At 46.9% G+C, this 25,980-nt stretch overlaps 1 protein-coding gene and 1 long non-coding RNA gene across 4 annotated transcripts in view; both read left to right on the plus strand.

Moving 5' to 3' along the window:
• The window catches only part of LOC310835308, a 94,140-nt gene that overhangs the window by 38,419 nt on the left and 29,741 nt on the right, over positions 1-25,980 (plus strand). The gene's annotated exons all lie outside the window — the stretch shown is intronic.
• Positions 2,631-14,754, plus strand: CDK20 (cyclin dependent kinase 20). Of its 3 annotated transcripts, none has more exons than XM_083719613.1 (9): positions 2,631-2,686; positions 4,143-4,225; positions 4,339-4,452; positions 6,226-6,414; positions 6,548-6,669; positions 6,962-7,024; positions 9,252-9,375; positions 9,513-9,668; positions 14,104-14,754. In XM_083719613.1, exons 2-9 carry the CDS (start codon positions 4,151-4,153, stop codon positions 14,290-14,292), a joined length of 1,032 nt encoding a protein of 343 aa, XP_083575739.1. In that variant the 5' UTR covers positions 2,631-2,686; positions 4,143-4,150; the 3' UTR covers positions 14,293-14,754. The 3 variants fall into 3 exon arrangements, with proteins under 3 accessions (XP_083575739.1, XP_083575738.1, XP_083575740.1); XM_083719612.1 differs by having other exon boundaries at positions 2,668-2,686; positions 4,085-4,225; XM_083719614.1 differs by lacking the exons at positions 2,631-2,686; positions 14,104-14,754 and adding an exon at positions 13,542-13,574 and having other exon boundaries at positions 4,013-4,225.

Here is a 25,980-nt window from a genome sequence, read left to right on the forward strand (position 1 = left end):
TAACAGGCTAAAGTGAAAGTATACACTGGGATAAGTATATACTTATTTTCAAGTATATCTTGGGGACATGTGGCACACAACAGATGTATAGAGAAGGGAAAAGGGGAGGGGTATGTAATGGGCATTTTTCTGGTAACTCTTGGTAAGTAAAAGATGTGTAAAACTGCATAGAAATCATTAAAAGTGATTGCCAAGTAATTTCAGTTATATTATTTATTAATATTTGCTGCTGTTGTTGTTTAGCATTACTGGACATTTTCAGAAGGTAAAATTATTTGATTTTCCAAATGTAGTTTATGTGCCAAAACTGTAGGCTTGCCAAGCAAAATGTTGTCCAATCACAAAAATAATAGCAGATTTTAATTCCTCACACCCAAAAAAAATATTTTCAAGACCCGCCCCCCCCCCCGCGAGGAAATTTGCAAAAAAATTAAGTGCTACCCTCTAAAATGACACGCGCTACCTCAGCACCCAGCCAGCATGATCCTGGGTTGGCCATCCCCGCCTTATGGGGCAGGCTCTGTCCGGGTGATGACAGGGTTAAAAGCAAAGCGTCGGGGATGGGTTGCTAGGCAACGCGGCCGCCTCCCGAATCCAGGCCAAAGAGGTAGAATGGTTCCTGGAGCAGCTATCACTTCCGGTTCCCGATTAGCCACCCCTGTGCGAGAGGCGGGAGTGGCGGAAGCCGGCGGCGAGAAGGCAATGCAGATCTTTAAATAGAGACCGCTTGGTTGGAAGGGTCTCCATAATGCTGCACCTGGCGAATGTCTACCTGCCGAGCTGTCTCTGAAAGGCGTGGGAGGCTTTCATGTTCCAACGCTGCTAGAAAAATATGTCCAATTCCCTTATGGGGTATCTAGAGCCTGTATAGGAGATCTCTATGGGTCGCAGTTAAAAAGCAGAGACATCACCTTGCCAACAAAGGTCCGTATAGTTCAAGCTATGGTTTTCCCAGCAGTGATGTATGGAAGTGAGAGCTGGACCATCAAGAAGGCTGATCACCGAAGAATTGATGCTTTTGAATTCTGGTGCTGGAGGAGACTCTTGAGAGTCCCATGGACTGCAAGAAGATCAAACCTCTCCATTCTGAAGGAAATCAGCCCTGAGTGCTCACTGGAAGGACAGATCCTGAAGCTGAGACTCCAAGACTTTGGCCACCTCATGAGAAGAGAAGACTCCCTGGAAAAGACCCTGATGTTGGGAAAGATGGAGGGCACAAGGAGAAGGGGGCGACAGAGGACGAGATGGTGGGACAGTGTTCTTGAAGCTACCAGCCTGAGTTTGAACAAACTGCGGGAGGCAGTGGAAGACAGGAGTGCCTGGCGTGCTCTGGTCCAGGGGGTCACAAAGAGGCGGACACGACTAAATGACTAAACAACAACAACAAATGGGTCACAGAGAAAGCAGAGGCCAAGCAGAGTAGATTGAAAGCAAAGCAGCTAGTAAGCCTGATCTTTATTAAAGGAAATAAACTGTTTCAACAGGGTCCCCACTCACCATACGCAGGAGGGGGGAGCACCCCAAACAATGGTGCACAAGCCCCTATATAGATTTTTGAAATATTGTTGGGGGGCGCTGCCTGGAAACGGCACCTTCGCTCCTTTAACATGCGGGTGGCAGGCGGAAACCCGACAGGTGCATATATGGAAAATAATTGTGTACAGCTGAAAACGTACCTATGGGACTGCCCCTCCTGGTATGCCCCGCAGAGGACCTTAAGGTCCGCAAATGACAACATTTTGGAGGTCCCAGGGCACAAGGTGGTTAGATTGGTCTCAACTAGGGCCAGGGCCTTTTCAGTACTGGCCCCGACCTGTTGGAATGCTCTGTCACAAGAGACTAGGGCCCTGCGGGACTTGACATCTTTCCACAGGGCCTGCAAGACGGAGCTGTTCCGCCTGGCCTTTAGTTTGGACTCAGTCTGACCTTTATGTTTCCCTCACCTTATGGTCTTGATTTATTGACTATTTTAAAATGAGGATGCATTTTAAATTGCATTTTAATCTGTATTTTAAATTGGGTTTTTTTCCTCTCCCCCCCCCCCATTATGTTTTTATTGTAATTTTACTGGTGTTAGCCACCCTGAGCCTGGCTCTGGCCAAGGAGGGCGGGGTGTAAATAAAAAATTACTATTACTATTATTATTAAAATACCGGCAGCATTAAGAGAAATTCAACAGTGTAAATTAAAAACTGACTGGTACGGTTTTTGTAAAATATGCAGGGATATAAGATATATGCAAAATGAACCATGGGAAGAGAAGAAGGGAAGTCGTTGATATCTTGAGTAGGTAAAATGTTTATCTGAAATTGTAAAGCAGAAAATTTAATAAAAATAGTATTTTAAAAAGCAAAGGAGCCTGGAGGGGGGAACGACCGGAAAAAATAGTGGGGGGGGGGGAACGATGCCCGTCCAGCTTTCTATTCCGCCCCCACCTCTATAAAAAATGGGGGGAGGGATGTGACACTATATATTTCCACTACCTTCGCCCCGCAGAGGGAGGAGGTTGCCGGCTGCAACGGAGAACCTGAGCTGTCGTTTGGGAACCACCAGGACTGAGCCCCAGAGGGTGAAGTGGAAGGGAGAGGTGCATGATGGGAAAGGAGGAGGGGATGATGCTTGCAGTGGGTCCTTGGCAGGGGATGCTGCACCTGTGCCTGTGGGTATCCCAGCTGAGCTCCCCCAGGCGCAGGTTCCTGAGTTTAGCAGGGGCCCAAGATGGGAGGGGATGGGGGGTGGGGGTGGCTGGTTGGGGGCTGTGCCTGGGGGTCCCCCAGATTCAACCCAGTGCTGAGTGCGAATCCTCCAGGGCTCCCTCCCGGGGTGTTCCTGCAAGCAAGGCTGGCCCCCACCCAGGACAGGAAATATCTCTGCAAATGTTGGATCCAATCCCATGCCAGTGGCATAGCGTGGGTTGTCAGCACCCGGGGCAAGGCAAGTAATTTGGGCCCCCTAACCCGTGGATTTGCGCCCCCTAACCCTAACCCCCAGATGTTGCGCCCGGTGCGGCCGGCCCCCCCCCTGCACCCCCCACGCTACGCCACTGATAAGGGCTTGCCTTGTGGGGTTAGTTCTGGAGATGTTGTGGGGCTGAAGCGGAGGGGGGCTTTTCCATTGAGAGAAGGGGGGGGGGAATGCAGCAGGAGGGGTGTGGTAAAAGTCTGTAAAACCATGGCCAGGGTCGGATTTAGGTTTGATGAGGCCCTAAGCTACTGAAGGTAATGGGGGCCTTTAGAGGTCCAGCTGTCCTTTGTCAACAACAAATTGTCACTGTTTTTTGTGTTGAATATATGCTATATGGTAATTCATGGACCTCTTAAGGGTGTTGGGTGTAGCTCTGCAAAGAGAAACTACAGTTCCCTGGAAAGTCTGCCCTTAACAGTTTTGGCTTCCCGCAAATAGACTTGTAATTTTGTGAAGTGTTTCCAATTTCTTTTGTGCATACCTTCATACAATTTCAGTACTTTTGCTGGAGACCTGTGGAAGTAAATTAAATTTGACATATTTATAGATATCTGCTCTAGTGTGACAATCTGGAACCAGATTAAATTTATTGTGTGGGCATACCTAAAGGAATCTGTAGCCCTACAACGATCTGCTATTGCATTAAATGTGTAGTATAGGATTAAATGTATGTATAGACACAGCTATAGCGATCTGAGGCTGAGACATACCACTGAGTATGCATTAATAGTAATAATAATAATAATAATAATAATAATAATAATAATAATAATTTATTTATACCCCGCCCTTCCCAGTTCAGAAAACCGGGCTCAGGGCAGCTAACAACAAATTTAAAACAATTGTTGCAACAAAAAACAGCATAAAATAAAGTATAAAACGTGAATAATAATAAAATCAGAATTTAGGGGGGAAATCCATCCAATAAACATTAGATGATCACCAGGGCCAGCTGGCTGAATTAGTCCTATTTGGGCCAACAAGGAGACCAGGGGAGAATTAGCTGTGAGATCCCAGAGTGGCTAATTTTCATAAAAAGGGGAGGAGGAGGGAAGGAAGAGGAATCAAAGATGAGGCTAAGTTCAAATTGAAAGCCAGGTGGAATTGCTCTGTCTTACAGGCCCTGCGGAAGGAAGTTAAATCCTGCATTGTGATTGAAATCCCTCTTCTACAAATAGAGGCCACCATGGACCAATATAGCATCCTAGGCCGCATTGGAGAAGGAGCCCATGGGATCGTTTTCAAAGCCAAGAACATAGAAGTAAGTGGGGTCTCACCTTTCACCAGGGATTGACTCTTGGTATTTTTCTCAAGCTCTGGGAGAAGAATGAGTCAAGCAGGGGAGTAGAGAGCTTTGGGTTTCTTTCACTGCAGACAGGTGAGACTGTTGCCCTGAAGAAGGTGGCTCTCCGCAAGTTAGAGGATGGGATCCCCAATCAAGCACTTCGGGAGATCAAAGCACTCCAGGAGATTGAGGAAAATCAACACGTGAGTAGCCAGTTTGAATTTCTTTTGTGTGTGTTTACCTCAATTTTCCTGCCAACCTAGCAGTTCGAAAGCACGTCAAAGTGCAAGTAGATAAATAGGTACCGCTCCAGCGGGAAGGTACCGTATTTTTCGCTCTATAACACGCACCCGACCTAACACGCACGTAGTTTTTAGAGGAGGAAAATCCGTAGGCATGCCACCCATAGGCATTTCCTCCATAACACGCACAGACATTTCCCCTTACTTTCTAGGAGGAAAAAAGTGAGTGTTATGGTGCAAAAAATACGGTAAATGGCGTTTCCGTGCACTGCTCTGATTCGCCTGAAGCGGCTTAGTCATGCTGGCCACATCACCCGGAAGCTGTACACCGGCTCCCTCGGCCAATAAAGCGAGATGAGCGCCGCAACCCCAGAGTTGGCCACGACTGGACCTAATGGTCAGGGGTCCCTTTACCTTTACCTACCTCAGTTTACCTTAGGCTGAGAAGAAGGGAGGTGGTTTGGGTTACGATAGCCTTAGAAATAAGTTGTGTTAGTTGGCCAAAGCTGCTAGATTCTTAAACCTTGGATCTGGAATTCCATGCTACTGCAGTAGGATGCAGATGATATTGTGTCAACTGGACAAATCTGCTTTCGTTTGCCAGTTGCTGTTTTTTTTAAAAAAATTGCACGTTTGCATTTTAAAATATTTGTTGCACTGTACAGTGGTACCTCGGGTTACATACGTTTCAGGTTACAGACTCCGCTAACCTGGAAATAGTGCTTCAGGTTAAGAACTTTGCTTCAGGATGAGAACAGAAATTGTGCTCAAGCGGTGTGGTGGCAGTGGGAGGCCCATTAGTTAAAGTGGTGCTTCAGGTTAAGAACAGTTTCAGGTTAAGAACGGACCTCCAGAACGAATTAAGTACTTAACCTGAGGTACCACTGTATGAGATTTTGTCTAGGCCCGGAAAAAGAAACGCAATCAATAAATAAATATTGGAGATGTGGGGTAGGGCTGATGCTGAGGCAAAGATGTGCCTAAAGCCATTTCACTGGCTTATAGCTGAGGTGGGATTTGAGGGGCAAGGGCTGCGACACAGTTGTAGAGGGTCTGCTGTTCGTGCAGAAGATCCCAGATTCGACCCCATCGGCATCTCCAGAAACATAGCTGTCAACGTTTTCCTTTTTTTAAGGGAAATTCTCTTATTCCGAATAGGATTCCTCACAAGAAAAGGGAAAAGTTGACAGCTATGTCCAGAAAGGGCTGCCCAAAACTTGGAGTTCCGCTCTTGTGTTCCTGTGAGGACTTCCTGATTTCTCTCTTGGCCTTTCTTTCTTTCTGTTTTTAATGATCTTTTTATTTGATTTTTTTAAAAAAGAAGAAAGAAAAATAAAATAAACATACATCAAAAACAGTACAAAATCCAAATACTGAGATTATTCTGAATCTCCTGACTTCCCTCCATCCCTTCCATGGAACCTTTTGATTCTATTTTCAACTGCATATCAATACTTCTCCAGTTTTTCACCTTCCTAGTTTATCTATACATTCTGCTACATTACAAGTGTATTTAAAATCCTGCTAATGTTTTGACCTGTTTACAATGATTTTTTATATGCATTATAAACATTTCCATTCTTTTTAAAATTTATTCTTGATTCCTGAGCTTCCCAGTTAATTTTGCCATTTCGGCATAGTCCCAACAACTTGATTTCCCATTCTAGTCTCTCGGCCTTTTGGCCACTACACATTGAAGAGTCGGAAGGCAATTCCTTCTCCCTCTCTCCCCAGGTGGTGAAGCTGAAGGATTTCTTCCCCCACGGCACAGGCTTTGTGCTCGTCTTCGAATACATGCTGTCCGACTTGTCGGAGGTCATCCGCAACTCCGAGCAACCACTTACCGAGGCCCAAGTCAAAGGCTACATGCTGATGCTGCTCAAGGGGGTGGACTTCTGCCACGCCAACTCCATCATGCATCGGGTGAGGCCTGCTCTGGCTACCAGATTGCTTTCTTCTCACCTTTTCTCACCTGTTTGCGCTGTACTCCTCTTCACCCCTCAGCTCTCCCTTTAAAAACTGCAGGTATTTCTGAACTCCTCCCTGTCCTTTTCAGGATCTGAAACCGGCCAATTTGCTGATCAGCTCCACGGGTCAGCTGAAAATTGCTGATTTTGGCCTGGCCAGAGTGTTCACCAGCGATGGGGAGAGACTGTATAGCCACCAAGTGGCCACCAGGTGAGTCGGGATGGGCAGGGGGTGTGGGCTGAGCATAAAGCCAGGGAAGGGAGAGCCCAACCCCTTGCTCCTGCTGGAAGGACAACAACAAGAAACAGCTCTCCTTCCATGGCGCTTGCAGTCTGGCTTAGCATTGAGAACGCTGTGGAGTCTGATGGCATTGGAGTAAGAAGCTGCCAGGAACTGTTTCTCGAGATTAGTGTTGAGCCTGGTAGCTGGAGCTGGGAAGCACTAGAGGCGAATGAGTTTTGGTATCCTCAAAGATGTGACTCGCCTAACCTTTCTGCATTAGGTGGTACCGGGCTCCCGAACTCCTGTACGGTGCTCGGAAATATGACGAAGGTGTGGATCTCTGGTGAGTATATTTGCCCTGTCCTTTGCTACAAAGCAGGGATAGGGAACCTGTGGCCCTCCAGATGTTGTTGGACTACATCTCCCATCATCTCTGACCATTGGCCATGCTGTCTGCTGAGGATAATGGACGCCTGAAGGCTCACCACAGTTTTCCCATGTTATAAGAAAAAAACTGCTCCTTTTCCCTTATGGGGTACCCAAGAGCCCATATAGAGTCCTTTTTTAGGTTCTCTATTGGTAGGAGAAAATAACAGAGGCAAACCAGAGAATATTGAGAAGCAAAGCAGCTAGTAAGCCTGATCTTTATTAAACCTGTTGCAACAGGGTGCTCCCCTCACACGCAGGAGGCAGGAAGAGGATCCCGAACCATGTGCGCAAACCCTTATATAGACTTTTGAACTGCCCACCCTGGAGCCCAAGACCACCCCCCCAATACATCATACGTACGTCAGAGAAGGGGAGGACTACAACAGAAATATGCGTGTGTTGTTTTTATCTTGTTTTCTGATTGGATTACCTGGGCATCCTGGCCACTCCTTTGTTATGATAACTACTCAGGTCACAGGATCACCCTATTCATCTCTTAAATGTGTCCCTGAGACAGGATTTGTGAGCAAAGAGACAATGGGGAGGCTCCTCATTCCCTTCGACCTTGCAGAGGAATATTCGAGGTCAATTTGGAAGAGACAAAATGGTTTCAGGATTTTTCCTGTACTGATTCAGACATGTGGTTTATATGTGTTTGCCTGGTACATTTATTTTATATCTTAGACCTTATAATTCTCATAACACCCGTCTCTGCTGTACAGAATCCTTCCATCCCCATGCTGTTTTACAGATCTCTCTTCCTAAGGCTGGGAAATTCATCCCACTCCATACAGGAGGAGGGCTCAGGTGGAGTCCTCAGTGCAGCAGGACAGACCGGCCACCTTTCTCTTGGTGGACCTGAACGGTAGTGAATGAACAAGTCTTGCAGTTCCTAAGCAACTGTTACAGATTTACTGTGTGCAGCCAGTAACAGTGCAGCATGTGGGGGGTGAGATAATGGGGGTGTCTGTTGCGGCTGAAACACTCCCCCCTCCCGATTTCCTAGGCACATATGACTTTTGGCTAGTGAGTGCATCAGCCTGGAGTTGCTTCTGCACATATAAACGGCCTCGGCCCAGTATACCTCAAGGAACGTCTCCACCCCCATCGTGGACCCTGAGGTCCAGCTCCAAGGGCCTTTGGGCGGTTCCCACACTGTGAGGTTACAGGGAACCAGGCAGAGGGCCTTCTCGGTAGTGGCGCCCGCCCTGTGGAACACCCTCCCATCAGATGTTAAGGAAATAAACAACTATCTGACTTTAAGACATCTGAAGGCAGCCCTGTTTAGGGACATTTTTAATGTTTGATGTTTTATTGTATTAATATTTTGTTGGGAGCCTCCCAGAGTGGCTGGGGAAACCCAGCCAGATGGGTGGAGTATAAATAAAATATTATTATTAAAATTAAAAGTTATATTGGAGCCCAAGGTGAGCCTCAGGGCAATGATATACTACAGAGATCAACTGGTTTAGCCATCATGCAGAAGGAATCTTGTCAGCTGTGGCTTTGTGAGCATGAGGAACACATTTAATACTTGTTAATGTACTGCTTAGTGCCCAAATAGGCTTCATAGGAGTTTACAAAATAAAAAAGGCAGGTTACATAAACCTTTCATAGGATTTGCTTGGGATGTCTCTGTGTGTGGAAGACATATACACTATAAAACGAAGCCAGTTTGGTATCAAGCCTCTCAGCTAGAAATCCAAAATTTCTTCACACTCTTTCAGCAGTACAAAACTGTCCAGTTCCACACCAGTTTGAATATGCAGTGCAGAACCCAAAACAAGGATGTGGTTGGTTTCTGAGCCTTGTGCATTTCACCTCTCTTTTGACCTGTTTCAGCCATCCACCCTCTCCAGTGTGGTGAGAGCCAGTGTGGTGTAGTGGTTAAGAGCGGTAGTCTCGTAATCTGGGGAACTGGGTTCGCGTCTCCGCTCCTCCACATGCAGCTGCTGGGTGACCTTGGGCCAGTCACACTTCTCTGAAGTCTCTCAGCCCCACTCACCTCACAGAGTGTTTGTTGTGGGGGAGGAAGGGAAAGGAGAATGTTAGCCGCTTTGAGACTCCTTAAAGGGAGTGAAAGGCGGGATATCAAATCTAAATTCTCTCTCTCTCTCTCTCTCTCTCCCTCCTTTGACCAGGGCTGTGGGATGCATCTTTGCTGAACTTCTCAACAACTCCCCACTTTTCCCTGGAGAAAACGATATTGAGCAGCTGTGCTGTGTCCTCCGAGTCCTTGGGACCCCAAACCAGAAGATCTGGCCGGTGGGTTTGGTAGTTATGGGATTGCCCCCAGGGGTTGTGGGTCAGCGTCCCATCCTTTTGTCTCTGGGATGAATGGGGTGATTTTAAAAACAAAGAAGCTTGAGGTCTTACGTTTCCCAACTTCTGTTTGGGAGCAGGAGATCACAGAGTTGCCTGATTACAACAAGATTTCCTTCAAAGAGAAGCTGCCAATTCCTCTGGAGCAGGTGGTGCCCGACGCCTCCCCACAAGCCGTGCACCTCCTGAAACAGTTCCTGGTCTATCCTTCCAAGCAGCGTGTTCAGGCAGCACAGGTAAGAGATGCAAGGAGGTTCCTAGCTGGCCTAGCAGATACCAGAGCAGGGAACAGGGCGAGGAATTCTGTTGGTTGTAGGAAGGAGTACAGTCATACCTTGGGTTACAGCCGCTTCAGGTTGTGTTTTTTCAGGTTGTGGACCTCCGAAACCCGGAAATACCAAAATGGGTTATGTTATGTACTGAGTTGAATAGGATCCAAAATGCAGCAGTCTGATTGGTCCTAGAACAATAGGATCCAGAATGCAGCAGTCTGATTAGTCCACAGGAGCCACCCAATCCAGCTCCAGGTGGAAGTGAATCCTCAACCTGATTGGCCTACAGGAGAATCCAGGAATTAGCCAATCAAGTGGGGCCCATTGTGTAAATAATGTATATAAAGCAGACACTCTGGGGGAACCTCCATTCCTCCTCACCACTATGAGCTGAATAAAGAGCATGAAATCCACTCTCGACTCTGAGTATATTTCAGGTTACTTACTTATTTACAGGGTTTCAGTGGTCACACATGTCGAGAAGCGCTAAATTGTGCTTTGCACATGCGCAGAAGTGCCAAATTGCAACACGCAGGTTGTGAATGTGCATCCCGCATGGATCGCATTCGCAACCCAAGCGTCCACTGTACTGGGTGCACACTGTACAGTGGTACCTCAGGTTACATACACTTCAGGTTACAGACTCCGCTAACCCAGAAATAGTACCTCAGGTTAAGAACTTTGCTTCAGGATGAGAACAGAAATCGGGCTCCGGTGGCGCGGCAGCAGCAGGAGGCCCCTTTAGTTAAAGTGGTGCTTCAGGTTAAGAACAGTTTCAGGTTAAGAACAGGCCTCCAGAATGAATTAAGTTCTTAACCCGAGGTACCACTGTAATGGCTGGTTGCCATACTTCAGTTGAATGCTGTTTAATAAATAGCGAAGTCAGACCTTCACACCTCTGTGAGCCTCCGAGGTCTGTGCAGGTCACCAGCTGTGGGATTAGCAGGAATCTCACAGATGGATGATTGTAGAATTGGTGCTTGGCGTAGTCCTGGCATTGGGTTGTCCCTGCCATATGGTTCCTTCCTTTTGTCCCTTTGGGGAGCACCGGGAACTGACAACTGGGGGAATTCTGTGCCCCATTCCCCTCTAGAATGTGCTCTCCAGGTGTTCTGGAAGAGGCCTTCACCATGAATACACGCCTCTTTTAAATACAGTCATATCTCATGTTACGTTTGCTTCAGGTTGAGCGTTTTCAGGTTGCGTCCCGCGGTGACCTGGAAGTTACTTCCAGGTTTTGCCGCTTGCGCATGCGCATATGTACAAAACGACATCATGCGCATGCGCAGAAGCGACGAATTGCGACCCGCGCACACGCAGACATGGGTTGTGTTCTGCTCATGTTGCCAACGGGCCTCCGGAACGGATCCCGTTTGCAACTAGAGGTACCACTGTACATGCATTCTTTTCTAGGCCTGGGGAGATGCATCTCACATCAACACATGCTTGGAACACTCAATGGAAAGGGCAGTTGTTGTGCTCCAAATTGCCACCAGAGGGCACCCCAGTCTATTTCCATTGGCCTTTCATGGGGCCTGGCTTTCCCATGTTCTCCGAGGGAGGGGGTGAGAGGACACCCAACTCACTGTTTGAATGTGGCTATTTATTTAGATGCATGAATGGCAATTAGTAATTGAAGTTCAGATAACGAAGAAATGGGGGGGGGGGGTTCAGGGTAATGGAGGGGAAGGGAAGAGACAGTCTAGGTTCCGGGGTCATTTCTACACAATACACTTAAAAGTGTATTGCTCAGAGGGTTTTTTTAAAAAAATGTATTTTTATTAAACCTTTTCTTGATTTACAAAAGTATGTGCAATGTCTCTCATGTTCTTTTTTTTTCATGTAACATTTTTACAAATCAGTTTTATTTGTTGAGCTATTAGGAAGAAAACGGGGTGCGCAGAGTCCGTGGCTCCTTTGACCAACTACAGTGGTGCCCCGCAAGACGAATGCCTCGCAAGACGGAAAACCCGCTAGACGAAAGGGTTTTCCGTTTTGGAGGTGCTTCGCAAAACGAATTTTCTATGGGCTTGCTTCGCAAGATGAAAATGTATTGCGAGTTCCTGCGGGTTTTTTTCCCCTTCCCCCCCCTTTTTCTAAGCCGCTAAGCTGCTTATCTGCTTATCCGCTAAGCCGATAAGGCGCTAAAAGCTGCTAATAGCGCTAATCCGCTAATCCGTCAATGGGGTTGCTTCGCAAGACGAAATAACCGCTAGACGAAGAGACTCGCGGAACGGATTAATTTCGTCTTGCGAGGCAACACTGTACATTCTTTATGTGGCACCCCTGTGGGGCTCAGGAGCCCACCCTGCAGAGCTGGCAGCCTCTCACCCTTTTTCATTTTTAAAAATATATATTTTTTAATTTTTACATATCATTCCCAACCATCTTATAACATATTTCCTTACCTTATACAAAGTTTTGGACTTCCATCAACCACATCTGAAGATTTTTCAATCTTTGTCACTTAATCTACATTTCTTAATTTCCTTATTACTTTTAATTGTCCTGAACTAATAATTCTCTTCATAAACTTCTCTGCAATATTTTGCACAATCCTCCTTGCAAAACTTCTTGCAGTCCTGCTGCCTCTCACCCTTTTTCAAACACCCACCTTTGTGGCGCGTTCCCTCAGCCTCCTCTCCCCTCTCCTTGGGAGCCCTCTGGGCAGCCACTGCTACTGTCCTTGGTCTCTGATCTGCCCCTGCCCCAAAGAGAGGTGCCTTCTCACACTGCCCCACAGGGGCCTGGGACCTGTCTGGCCATTCCCAACAGCAAGGGCTGGTGGACTGGCTGGCTGGGCTCCCTATCCGCTTGCTTCCTTACTCCAAGGCCACCTCAGCTCCTGGCAACCAGCCCCCCATGCCAGCTCCAGAGGCACCAATCGCCTGGGGAGCTTGCAGCCAGGGCTGCTGCAACAAACAGCTGTGCAAGCCTTTGGGAGGCAGAGAACAAGAGAAACAAAATACCTTGTGATAGACCAGAGTATTCTGCTCTGGTCAGACCTCACCTGGAGTACTGTGTCCAGTTCTGGGCACCACAGTTCAAGAAGGACACTGACAAACTGGAACGTGTCCAGAAGAGGGCAACCAAAATGGTCAAAGGCCTGGAAACGATGCCTTATGAGGAACGGCTAAGGGAGCTGGGCATGTTTAGCCTGGAGAAGAGGAGGTTAACGGGTGATATGATAGCCATGTTCAAATATATAAAAGGATGTCACATAGAGGAGGGAGAAAGGTTGTTTTCTGCTGCTCCAGAGAAGCGGACACGGAGCAATGGTTCCAAACTACAAGAAAAAAGATTCCACCTAAACATTAGGAAGAACTTCCTGACAGTGAGAGCTGTTTGACAGTGGAATTTGCTGCCAAGGAGTGTGGTGGAGTCTCCTTAACAAAGGACACCCTTAACAAAGGACAGTTCCCAGGATTCATTGAGGAAAGTCTTTAAATGTGTGTTAAATGTGCTTTAAATGTATGGTATGGATGAGATCCCAGTTTGCATGCACAGGACCTTCTTCAGCCTCCATGCACAACTGGGTTTACCTCTGAATCCTTGTGTTAAAGCAAATGTGGAGAAACCAACCATCACCTTCAAGCCTGTGAGCCGGTAGAGACCTCTTTTTGCTGGCTGTTTCTGGGCTGCAGGCACACCAGACGCTCGAAGCACATGGCTCCCCCCCAAGGGATCCTGGGAATCGTAGTTTATTAAGGGTGCTAGGAACTGTAGCTCTGCGAGGGATAGACTACCACTCCTTAGATTATTGGTGGAGGATTTGCTTGCTGGGCTAGTTGGCCCTTGGCTTCATCTAGCCCAGCCATTCTGTACTTCCTTCTCCAGGCGCTGTTGCACCCCTGAATGAAGGAATTTATTATTTCGGTCACAGACCAGTTCCAGCCCACATACAATATCAAGGAAGTCATAAAACACGATAGGGATACATTTGAATTTGCAATTAGGTTATAACAGGGACAATACAGTGGTACCTTGGGTTAAGTACTTAATTCGTTCCGGAGGTCCGTTCTTAACCTGAAACTGTTCTTAACCTGAAGCACCACTTTAGCTAATAGGGCCTCCTGCTGCTGCCACGCTGCCAGAGCACAATTTCTGTTCTCATCCTGAAGCAAAGTTCTTAACCTGAAGCCCTATTTCTAGGTTAGCAGAGTCTGTAACCTGAAGCGTATGTAACTTGAAGTGTATGTAACCCGAGGTACCACTGTACAGATATAGCTACAGTTAAAAAATATACAAATTAAAACTTAGTCATTAACATATAACCTATAATTATCATTTAAAACCTTAATCATTATGATAGCACAGCTTGTTCCCTAAGTTTTATGGCAATCGCACAGCCCTTGGCTTCATCCAGCCCAGCCATTCTGTACTTCCTTTCCTTCTGCAGGCGCTGTTGCACCCCTATTTCTTCACTCCCCCGCTGCCGGCCCACCACCTGGAGCTGCCCATCCCTCAGCGTGGGGGCAAAAAAGCCCACCAGGGCCCCCAGCACCAGCGTGACTTCCATGTGGAGCAGCCTCTGGAGGAGTCAGTGGTGGACCTGGAGCTTGTGGCGCCTTACGTGGTTGACGTATGAAAAGAGAATCTCTTTGCTCTTCGTGAGGCAGCGGGATTTCTGCCGCCCCTCTCTTGGGTCAGGACAGCTAGTTCATCTTAAGCAGGATTGAGCCGCCTCATTCAACTGGCAGGAATGGGGTGGCAGAAGACAGAACTGGAGCAGGGGCAGCTGGCTATGTGGACAAGGGAAACTTCTCTTGCCTGAAATCCCCCTTGATGCTGCCGTGAAAGAGACAGGAGTGGAGAGTTCAGGGCAAGAGTGGACCAATTCCTTTTTCCTCTGGAGCAGAGTTGGAAACCTTGGGCACAAAGGGCTGCCAGGCAAGTTGGCCTTGCCAGCCTCTTCTCCTTAAAAACCACCACTTTGGACCTTTCCTTCCCGGACTTTGGGGTGCTTTTAGCTCCCTGTTTCTGTGGTGAAGCTCTTCTGTAGCGGCTCCGTAGCAATGTTTTGTAATTAAATGATTTGTTAAAACAGTGAGCCAAATTCCTGGTCTCTTTCTTGAATCAAAGATGGCGAACTTGCTTTGTTAAGGAATATGGTACCTAGTGGGTGTGGCTTGCTGGGCTGTAGGTTTGCCATTAAAATATCCCAGTGGCTTTTTTGGGTGTTTGCTTTGCCCTGTTCAAAAGGCTTTTCAGTCCTGGCATGGTTTAGAATGTGATCTCGTGTGTAAACTCCGGAGCTGATGCAGAAACGATTGTTTTGTGGGGGCAGCCATACGAGGGGAAGGGAACAAGCCGAGAGGAATTGATGGGTAGGTGGTCCCAGTGGCGTAGCATGGGTTGTCAGCACCCGGGGCAAGGCAAGTAATTTGCGCCCCCTAACCCATGGATTTGCGCCCCCTAACCCTAACCCCCAGATGTTGCGCCTGGTGCGGCCGGCCCCCCCTGCACCCCCCACGCTACGCCACTGGGTGGTCTCCACTGTAGAAAAAGCAAGAATAGCCATTCAGATGCCACAACCATTAGCTTTATAGCATGCAAAAGAAATCAGAGTCATTAAATGATTCTTGTTACAGGTAGGTAGCCGTGTTGGTCTGCCGTAGTTGAAACAAAACAAAACAAAACAAATAATTCCTTCCAGTAGCACCTTCGAGACCAACTAAGTTAGTTCTTGGTATGAGCTTTCGTGTGCATGCACACTTCTTCAGATACACGAAAGCTCATACCAGTAATTAACTTAGTTGGTCTCTAAGGTGCTACTGGAAGGAATTATTTTATTTTATTTTGTTTCATTAAATGATCTTAGGTACTCAGGTGTGAACCGGGACGCAGGTGGCGCTGTGGGTTAAAGCCTCAGCGCCTAGGACTTGCCGATCGAAAGGTCGGCGGTTCGAATCCCTGCGGCGGGGTGCGCTCCCGCTGCTCGGTCCCAGCGCCTGCCAACCTAGCAGTTCGAAAGCACCTCCGGGTGCAAGTAGATAAATAGGGACCGCTTACCAGCGGGAAGGTAAACGGCGTTTCCGTGTGCGGCTCTGGCTCGCCAGAGCAGCGATGTCACGCTGGCCACGTGACCCAGAAGTGTCTCCGGACAGCGCTGGCCCCTGGCCTCTTGAGTGAGATGGGCGCACAACCCCAGAGTCTGGCAAGACTGGCCCGTACGGGCAGGGGTACCTTTACCTTTACCTTTACCTTACTCAGGTGTGAAGTGTCATCTCCCAAAGTGATACAAAAGAGTTGCTAGAGAAAACTCTTTGATTTCCCAACATGGATTCTGTGTTCATTTTGATTAAATTTGCCACTCCACCCTCTTGGTAATATAGTTTTTCATTCCATCTTCCCCCACCCTGGCCTGGGTTCCTTCTTTCTTCTTTCCTTTGAGTGGACCATCTTGGGCCCATTAAAGGAGAGGTGTGGGTGGCCTGGCTTCAGTGGCCCACTTTCCCCCCTTTCCTGTAGTTTTGATTTTTTAAATGTGTTAAAGCAAAAGCTCAAATATAGGATCTTTTAATAGTTCAAAAACATAATCTTTGTGGGGAAATCCAGAGACTGCCCTCTTGCTTAAAAACCTATGTGTGGACAAATCTGTCAATTTCAGTTCCTCTTAGTTTCTCATTTTCCCAACCTTAAATTCAGTTCTGCGCATTTCTACATCCAGTTTGTGAGTTTATATTTAAAATGTCCTCATGAAAATGCGCTACCATTTCAGTGTGAATTTCTCCAGCTGCACATTTTTGTTTGCTGTTTTGAGAAATTGCATGTTTTTGCAAAACCATTTCCCCTAATAATATAATGAATTCTTGCATGCTATTTTCACTGCCTCTGGTTTATGCAATTTTATACAGATTACTTGGCTATAGAACTGCATTGCAAAATCCAGAGAGGTGCAAATTTTGAAAAATGGCTGCATTTTGATTTGTTTCTAGTTTCAGAAAGTGCAAATTTGTTAGGTCCACCTTTAAAAGTGAACCAAACCAAATTTATTCCCCATCCCAACTCCCATCCTGTTGACCACTGCAAGAATCCCAGATTCCTGCAGGCACTAGGCAGTCCTGCAGAAATTGGTTAATAGTTCACCACCCCTCCCTGCCTTAAAGCACCCCTTGAGGTGATCGTTCTTCCCTTCTGCTTTTTCAAACAATTTCCTGTTGTTCTCTCAGTTCCACTTGCAGAGGCTCCGATCCCTCCTTTCCCCCTTGGGGTGAGATGTCCATTGCCAATTTCACTGGGATGAAAACCCAACCTTTTACAGCCCAGCAATTCAAAATTTCTGTCTTCACATTGACTGGGTGGCAAATTATGCAAGTTGCACAGAAAAATGTGGTTTAGTGATGTGATCTAAGAAGTCAATCATATTTGATGTTTCAGAAACAAACTTCATTCAACGGAAGTAGCAATAATTTATCTGAGATGCCAGGACCACATAGCCTCAAATTGAATGTTGTCCTAACTGCAAAATAAGACATAGAGAAACAACTCAAAGACAGGAAAAAGGAAAGAAACTGCAAAGAATTGCAGGGTTGGAGAATGTAGCTCAGTGACAGAACGTATGATTTGCATCCCAAAGGTCCCAGGTTCAAATCCTGGCATCTCCAGCAAAAAACTCTGGTCTGAAACCTAGCATGCTCTTGTTATCTCTCACTTGGACTACTGCAATGAACTCTATGTGGGGCTACCTTTCAAGGTGACCCGGAAACTACAACTAATCCAGAATGCGGCAGCTAGACTGTGACTGGGAGCAGCCGCCGAGACCATATAACACCAGTCTTGAAAGACCTACATTGGCTTCCAGTACGTTTCCAAGCACAATTCAAAGTGTTGGTGCTGACCTTGAAAGCCCTGAACAGCCTCGGTCCAGTATACCTGAAGGAGCGTGTCCACCCCCATCGTTCAGCCCGGACGCTGAGGTCCAGTGCCAAGGGCCTTCTGGTGGTTCCCTCGCTACGAGAAGCCAAGTTACAGGGAACCAGGCAGAGGGCCTTCTCGGTAGTGGCGCCCGCCCTGTGGAGCGCCCTCCCACCAGATGTCAAAGAGAAAAATAACTACCAAACTTTTAGAAGACATCTGAAGGCAGCCCTGTTTAGGGAAGCTTTTAATGTTTAACAGGTTATTGTATTTTAGTGTTCTGTTGGAAGCTGCCCAGAGTGGCTGGGGAAACCATTATTATTATTGAAAGCTGCCTCCTGTCAGTGTATTATAGACAATACTGATCTGTAGACACTATCCAGTGGTCTGAATCAGTGAACAGCAGCTTCCTGAGAATTCAATATGCCCTGAGCTCACTAGAACCTCTTTCCAAGGCCATGTCTAGACTTGAAGCCTTTAGTGAGTGCTGATTACAGTCAGGACGTCTGAGGTACTTGTGAAGCTCCATATGCACAGAAGCACTGTGCATTTTATTCTAAGCATGTGTTTTCTTGGTAATAAGAAAACTGCAGGGCAGCCTGTGTGTGTATGTACCCAAAGTTCCACCAACACAATGGCGCTTCTGTGATGTGGGCACTGGTGCGCTGCTAGAATGTGGCAACTGACTGTCTAGTTCTTTCCTCAGCCACGAGGACTAGAAACTTGTCCTCCTCCTTTGAAACCACCAGGAATCCTAACTGAGGCAGTACAGTCACAGCCACGCAGCAAACTAGCTTCTCTTTAAGTTAGAAAAATAGGAGGGAGGGAGTCCAGATTGTAAAAAATTAAATTCTAGTAAGAAACATTTTAAAAATGATAAGCTCCACTTATGGTTGCTGCTGCTACTTATTACAGTGGTACCTCGGGTTACAGACCCTTCAGGTTACAGACGCTTCAGGTTACAGACTCCGCTAACCCAGAAATAGTACCTCGGGTTAAGAACTTTGCTTCAGGATGAGAACAGAAATCGTGCAGCGGCGGTCAGAGGCCCCATTAGCTAAAGTGCTGCTTCAGGTTAAGAACAGTTTCAGGTTAAGAACGGACCTCCGGAACGAATTAGGTTCTTAACCCGAGGTACCACTGTGTTATTTCTGCAAGGCGAGTTGAACGAAAGGCGGGGATGGGCAAGAACTGTGGCTCCGATGGCCTGGGACGCCTTGCTAACAGTCTTCCTGGCTGGGGTTTCCTTGCAGACTCAGGCAGATGACAAGGCCTGGCGGCCCCTGCTACCACCAGCCCTGCCTGGCCTCTGCAGATAACTTTATCTCTGCCTGCCTCTGCTGCTGCATCACGGAGAAGCTGCTTGCTTCCAGCACAACGGGTGGGGCCTGGGGGAGCCAAGAGGGTGCAGGGCCAGCCATTCCTGGGTGGTTTCTCTTTCTCGCTTGTAGCCATTCATCCTGCCTCACTTCACAGCCTGGTTGTGAACACCCACCCACTAGTCACGATTATCCCAGAGTCCCCACACCACCTCCTTGTTTACAATTCTCGGGTAGCTGCAAAGCCATGAGACATGGAGTTCTAAGCTTATCCTCCCCCCCCCAAATTATTGATTTTCCATATCTATAAACAAACAAACAAACTTCTGAGTAGAGGGATGCGGGTGGTGCAGTGGGTTAAACCACTGAGCCTACACTTGCCAATCAGAAGGTCGGCAGTTCGAATCCCCGTGTCGGGGTGAGCTCCCGTTGCTCGGTCCCTGATCCTGCCAACCTAGCAGTTCGAAAGCACGTCAAAGTTCAAGTAGATAAATAGGTACCACTCTGGCGGGAAGGTAAACGGCGTTTCTGTGTGCTGCTCTGGTTCGCCAGAAGCAGCTTAGTCATGCTGGCCACATGACCCGGAAGCTGTACGCCGGCTCCCTCGGCCAATAAAGCGAGATGAGTGCCACAACCCCAGAGTTGTTCACAAACTGGACCTAATGGTCAGGGGTCCCTTTACCTTTACTTCTGAGTAGACATGGCTAGGATTGCACTGTTAAGTCTAGTTGAGATCAATGAGACTGAAGGCTGCAAAGTTACATGGGGGGTGGGGGGGCTTCTTCATCTGAAAGTGAAGCCAATGGCATGCAGATGTCATGGACAATGTGCAGACAACTGACCACAAAGCTGTTTTATTAAATATTTGTCATAACAAAGGACTGAGGAAGACACTGGTGAAATTTGTAGGAAAGCAACGTTTGTGGCCACATCAGTTCCAGTAAAGGCCCAGTAAGAGCCAGTGAGGCAGCAGTTCTGATCTCACTTCACTTGGGCTTCTTATACTTTGTTGTTGGTCCTCATGGGAACGTGCCTTACTGTGTCAACGTATGGCATGTCCTTATTCAAGAGAGGCAATGTGGTGCAGTGGTTAGAGTGCATGCTCTCCAAGTTCTCTCCGATAAAAATAGGGACATCCCATTCCAGAATAATAATGTTACTATTTTTTCCTTGCCAATCCAACTGGCTTGGCCCAGCCATACTGGGCGGCTTCCAACATATATAAAAACACAACAAAACATTCAGAAAACTTCTCTGTACAGGATTGTCTTCAGACGGTTTGGGGGTCAGATAATTCCATACCCTCCAACATTTATCCAATGAAAATAGGGACATTCTAAGGAAAAGTGGGACATTCCAGGATTAAATCAGAAACTGGGATGGCTTCTCTAAATCAAGGACTGTCTCTGGAAAATAGGGACACTTGGAAGGTCTGGGAGTGTCAGCTTTGAACCAGGGAAACCAAGGCTCGGCTCCTTGTTCATTCATGGATGTTTATGATCTGGGGCCAGCTCCTGTCTCTCAGCCTGGCCTACCTCAAAGGATTGTTGAGGATAAAATGGATGGTAGGAGGGGAGGACGTGTATGCTGCCATAAGCTCACTGGAGGACGAGAGGCATTAAAATACAAATATACATCACAATCATTTGGGGCCAGCTGAGCCTCACACTGTAGATCTCCTTGGGCAGACCAGGGCAGATACCTTTCTTGGGTCAAATCATCTTCTAAAGGCCCAAACTGCACTTTACCAAAGTGAATCAAGCTTGGTTCATGCATCTTAAAAGAGACACTGATGCATTAAACGTTGAAACTGCATTAATATTTATTATTAGCTGGTATGCATGTTGGATTTGAAATAGTTTTTATGCATAGAATCGTAGAAACTCTTTATATGTGTGTGAGCACTTATTTCACGTGTGCTTTTATTGCATTGTGAAATAGCTTTTCGTTTCAGTAGCTCCCAACACATGAGATTCTAGGATCAGATGTTGACTGTGAAAAACAATTGCTGAGAAGGGAAGCAATCCGCCTTGGTCTCTGGGAGAAAAGTAATTGCTGTACAGTGGTACCTCGCAAGACGAATGCCTTGTAAGACGAAAGGGTTTTTTGTTTTTTGAGTTGCTTCGCAAGACGATTTTCCCTATGGGCTTGCTTCGCAAGACGAAAACGTCTTGCGAGTTTGTTTCCTTTTTCTTAAAACCGTTAATACCCAGGGAATCCGTGCTTCGCAAGACGAAAACATCGCAAGATGAAACAACTCGCAGAACGAATTAATTTCGTCTTGCGAGGCACCACTGTATATGCCAATCCCTCTTTTCTCTTCTGCAAGTCCAAAATTTGGATTGCTTCTGGAACCCTAGGTTCCAGAAGAGTCACCTATGTTCACTCTGAATAGTTACTGACTCCAACCATGAAGACAAAGCATAGGCATCATGGCTAACAGCCACAACAATGGGCGTTCATCCGGAGTTGTTTGTGGCCTGTCTACACCCATTCCCCATAATCATTCGTTCATCCCACGCTTTCCAGTTCCTTTCCTTATTACTTTCCAAACTGCAAAACGCCTGTTGCTTTTTAAAAAGTGGATTTGTTGCACAAGAGAAACAGAGCACTTTAATCCACCTTAATTGCAAAAAAATAAAGTTTTGGTACGCGCTGGGATCCCTCCAGCAAATCATGGCAGTCTGGAGGCAAATGAAGTCTGAGCATTTGCCACTGAAATGATCACGGCCTTCTCCTACCTCCATGTCCTTCTCCTTGTTGTTTGCCCTGTGTCAGATTTTAAACTGTGAGCCCCTCAGGGCAGGGACCTATGATTTTGTCCTCACTGCAAAGTGCTATGCACGCTGATGTTGCCAGGCAAATAAATAAAATGATTACAGAAGCCCAAGCACTTGTCACATCTTTGAGCAAATGGCTGATCCGATAAAAGATACCATCTCGTCGGTCTTTATTTATGTCTACTTGCACTATGGCTGATGGGAGCCAGTCAAGCTGGGATCCTGACAGTCTCTTTTCCCCTCAGAATATACTGCAGTGTGCATTAATTCTGCTCTATCCAAGCCATGCACTTCCAGGGACCCAGGACTGTCAGCATAGCAAGCAGAGGAGCAAAGCCAGTGATCAGACTTGTTGTGTTGAGATGTGCTCGTCCTCCTCTTTGGGAGACTCTTCGCATTATCTGGCCCCGGAGATAACAACACTTCAGAGAACTGGCTGACGCTTTCACTTGAATTTTACATCAAACTGACTTCAGCACACACACACACACCATACTTGTTTTTACCCATTGCTAGCAAGCACAAAGCCAGAAATGTTTGGCTTTATACTCAAGGGCAAGAACAGAAGTTTGTCAGAACATAGACTTACACACACACACACACACACACCGCTCTGTATTTCAACAACCTCAACGGAACATCTGGCATCATTTCTTTAAAAAATAGACAATCTTAAATTTCTAGCCATCATGGTTGTGAAGGATTTAAAATGGGAGTCCTCCTCAGAGGGCAGAGATTTGTAGCTACAGATGTGTAGCTCCTTCCCTGGCAAGGCTTTTTGAGTGTTTCAGGCAAGGCTTTGTTGAAGGACATCTTGAAGTAATTTGGTGGCAGAAGTGGGTTGACAGAGAAGGGTAACTAGTGTGGAAGAAGGCGGCCAAGGGAACAGACAGTTCATGGGCTTGTGCAGAACAAAAGGAGCAGGGGAGATAAAAAAGGGATGGGAATGGAGGGAAAAGGATGGGAATGGGGGAGATTGAGGGCAAAGTTGGACACTATATATTGGGGTAGTCAACATGGTGTTGTCCAGGGGCTGTTGAACTCCCAACTCCCATTAGCCCCAGTCAGCATGGCCAATGGAGAGGGATGGTGGCATCTGGAGTTCAGCAACATCTGCAGGGCACCATGCCAGCTGTATCTGATGTCCTGTATCTGCTCTGGCACCTGGACGTGTTGGGTGCCTAAAAAGCGTTTGTAAACTGCAACCCCAGAGTCGGCCACAACTGGACCTAATGGTCAGGGGTCCCTTTACCTTTACCTTAAACCTACATTTGGTCTTTAATGGGGTTTCTAAAAAGCTGCAATACCATCAGTTGGACCAAACAGAACGTCACAAAATACTGAGCAGGTTCTTGAGTTCTCAAGAACTCTTCACCAAGCAGGAGGATATGCAATTTTTGGGGTGGGTGGGCAAAAGACATGGGTTTGTTTTGTTTTTGTTTCTATTATGTTTTTATTTTGTATTTCTATGCTGTGAACTGACCTGACATATTCGGTATACAAATAATATAATACAAATAATACAATACAAATAATAATAGAAGAAGAAGAAGAAGAAGAAGAAGCCATATATTTAGGGGACCGCCTCTCCTGGTATGCCCTGCAGAGGATCTTAAGGTCCATGAATAACCATAGTTTAGAGGTCCCGGGCCCTAAGGAAGTCAGACTACCCTCCACCAGGGCCAGGGCCTTTTCAGTGATGGCTCCGACCTGGTGGAATGCTCTGTCCCATGAGACCAGGGCCCTGCAGGATTTAACCTCCTTCCGTTGGGCCTGTAAGACAGAGCTATTCCGCCTGGCCTTTAATTTGAATTCAGCCTGATCTTTTATTTCCCTTCTCTTCCCTCCCCCTCCCCTTTTATGAAGATTACCCACTCTGAGACCCCACAGCTAATTCTCCCCTGGCCTCCTCGCTGGCCCAAGTAGGACCAATTCAGCCGCTAGCCCTGGGGATTATCTAACGCTTATTTCCCCTAAATTGATTTCTGAATTTTGAATTTTATTGTTATTTATGTTTTTATACTGTATTTTATGCTGCTTTTACAATTAAGTGTTTTAAATTTGTTGTTACCTGCTCTGAGCCCGGTTTTTGAACCGGGAAGGGCGGGGTATAAATAATAATAATTGATGATGATGATGATGATGATTAGCCTGCCTCAGGCTCCAGACAGAGATTGAGCCTCTCCCCTGCCAGGTGATGAGTTTATCAGGTCATGCTTAGGATGCTGCATGTGTTTGCTGCATCCATACTTGTGTGTGCAGTATGGGGCAGGGAGCTTAAACTGTGAGGACTGGAAGCTTGAAGCTGACTCTATCTACCCTTCGACCGATTTGTTGCCAGCTGCCCCCAGATGGATTTTATCCTTGGCCTGTCTTTCGGCTGAGATCTAGTCCCATCCCTCTTCAAGATACCTGACTAGCGGTCAAAGCTTTTCCCAAGTGCTCTTAGCACACAGACATCACCTTGCCAACAAAGGTCCGTATAGTGAAAGCCATGGTTTTCCCAGTAGTGATGTATGGAAGTGAGAGCTGGACCATAAAGAAGGCTGATCGCCGAAGAATGGATGCTTTTGAATTCTGATGCTGGAGGAGACTCTTGAGAGCCCCATGGACTGCAAGAAGATCAAACTTATCCATTCTGAAGGAAATCAGCCCTGAGTGCTCACTGGAAGGACAGATCCTGAAGCTGAGGCTCCAAGACTTTGGCCACCTCATGAGAAGAGAAGACTCCCTGGAAAAGACCCTGATGTTGGGAAAGATGGAGGGCACAAGGAGAAGGGGACGCAGAGGATGAGATGGTTGGACAGTGTTCTCGAAGCTACCAGCATGAGTTTGTCCAAACTGCGGGAGGCAGTGGAAGACAGGAGTGCCTGGCGTGCTCTGGTCCAGGGGGTCACGAAGAGGCGGACACGACTAAACGACTAAACAACAAGCTCATGCTTAAATGCATGCCTGCCTGCCACACACACGCATTCACACACACACCCGGAAGGATTTTCCACTTGACATTCTGCATCCCAGCTCTGCCCCGTCACCCACGAGCCCAAACCGTCAGCTCTGACATCTGATAAGGCCTTATCAGAGCTGTCCAGCTCTGCTAGCTCAGAACTGCTGTCTCCACCACCCAGAGCCTAGCGCCGCCAAAAGTTGCATGATGCGCAGCTTGAGCAATTGAAGGGGGACTGGCTCATAGGTTCCATTAAAAAACAACAACCAGTACTACTTTATATTCTCACAAATATAAACAAATCCAGACTGAATGTGTGCCTTGAGAATATGCCGTAACTAATACTTTCACTCCTTCCCTTTCAGGATTCAAAAGAGCTCTCCCTTGTAATGAACTCCCCCATCCCTGATCTTGAGAATTACCATTCACATGACTAAACATAAAAGCACTATAAGGAAGACAAACAAGATCAACAAGATCCAGGACAAAACAAACTCGTAGGGGATAAGGCTATCAATGGCAACTAGCCGTCATGGCTGTGTTCCACTCCCATTGTCAGAGGCACTGTGCAGCCGAAAACCAGAATTCCAGGTGAGGCGAGTGATGTTGCACTCCTGCTTTTAGGCGTCCCACAGGAATCTGACTGGCCACTGTGAGAAGAGAGAGCTGGACTACATGGGCTATGTACTTGTTGTTGTTGTTGTTGTTGTTTAGTCGTCAGGCACTCCTGTCTTCCACTGCCTCCAGCAGTTTGGTCAGACTCATTTTGGGAGCTTTGAGAACACTGTCCAACCATCTCGTCCTCTGTCATTCCTTTCTCCTTGTGCTCTCCATCTTTCCCAACATCAGGGTCTTTTCCAGGGAGTCTTCTCTTCTCATGAGGTGGCCAAAGTCTTGGAGCCTCAGCTTCAGGATCTGTCCTTCCAGTGAGCACTCAGGGCTGATTTCCTTAAGAATGGATACGTTTGATCTTCTTGCAGTCCATGGGACTCTCAAGAGTCTCCTCCAGCACCATGATTCAAAAGCATCCATTCTTCGGCGATCAGCCTTCTTGATGGTCCAGCTCTCACTTCCATACATCACTACTGGGAAAACCATAGCTTTAACTATACGGACCTTTGTTGGCAAGGTGATGTCTCTGCTTTTTAAGATACTTTCTAGGTTTGCCATCGCCTTTCTCCCAAGGAGCAGGCGTCTTTTAATTTTGTGACTGCTGTCACCATCTGCAGTAATCATAGAGCCCAATAAAGTAAAATCTCTCACTGCCTCCATTTCTTCCCCTTCTATTTGCCAGGAGCTGATGGGACCAGTGGCCATGATCTTCATTTTTTTGATGTTGAGCTTCAGACCATATTTTGCTATGTACTTAAATC

The sequence above is a fragment of the Podarcis gaigeae genome (assembly GCF_964106915.1).
Source record: "Podarcis gaigeae genome assembly, chromosome: 17".
Lineage (NCBI taxonomy): Eukaryota > Metazoa > Chordata > Lepidosauria > Squamata > Lacertidae > Podarcis > Podarcis gaigeae.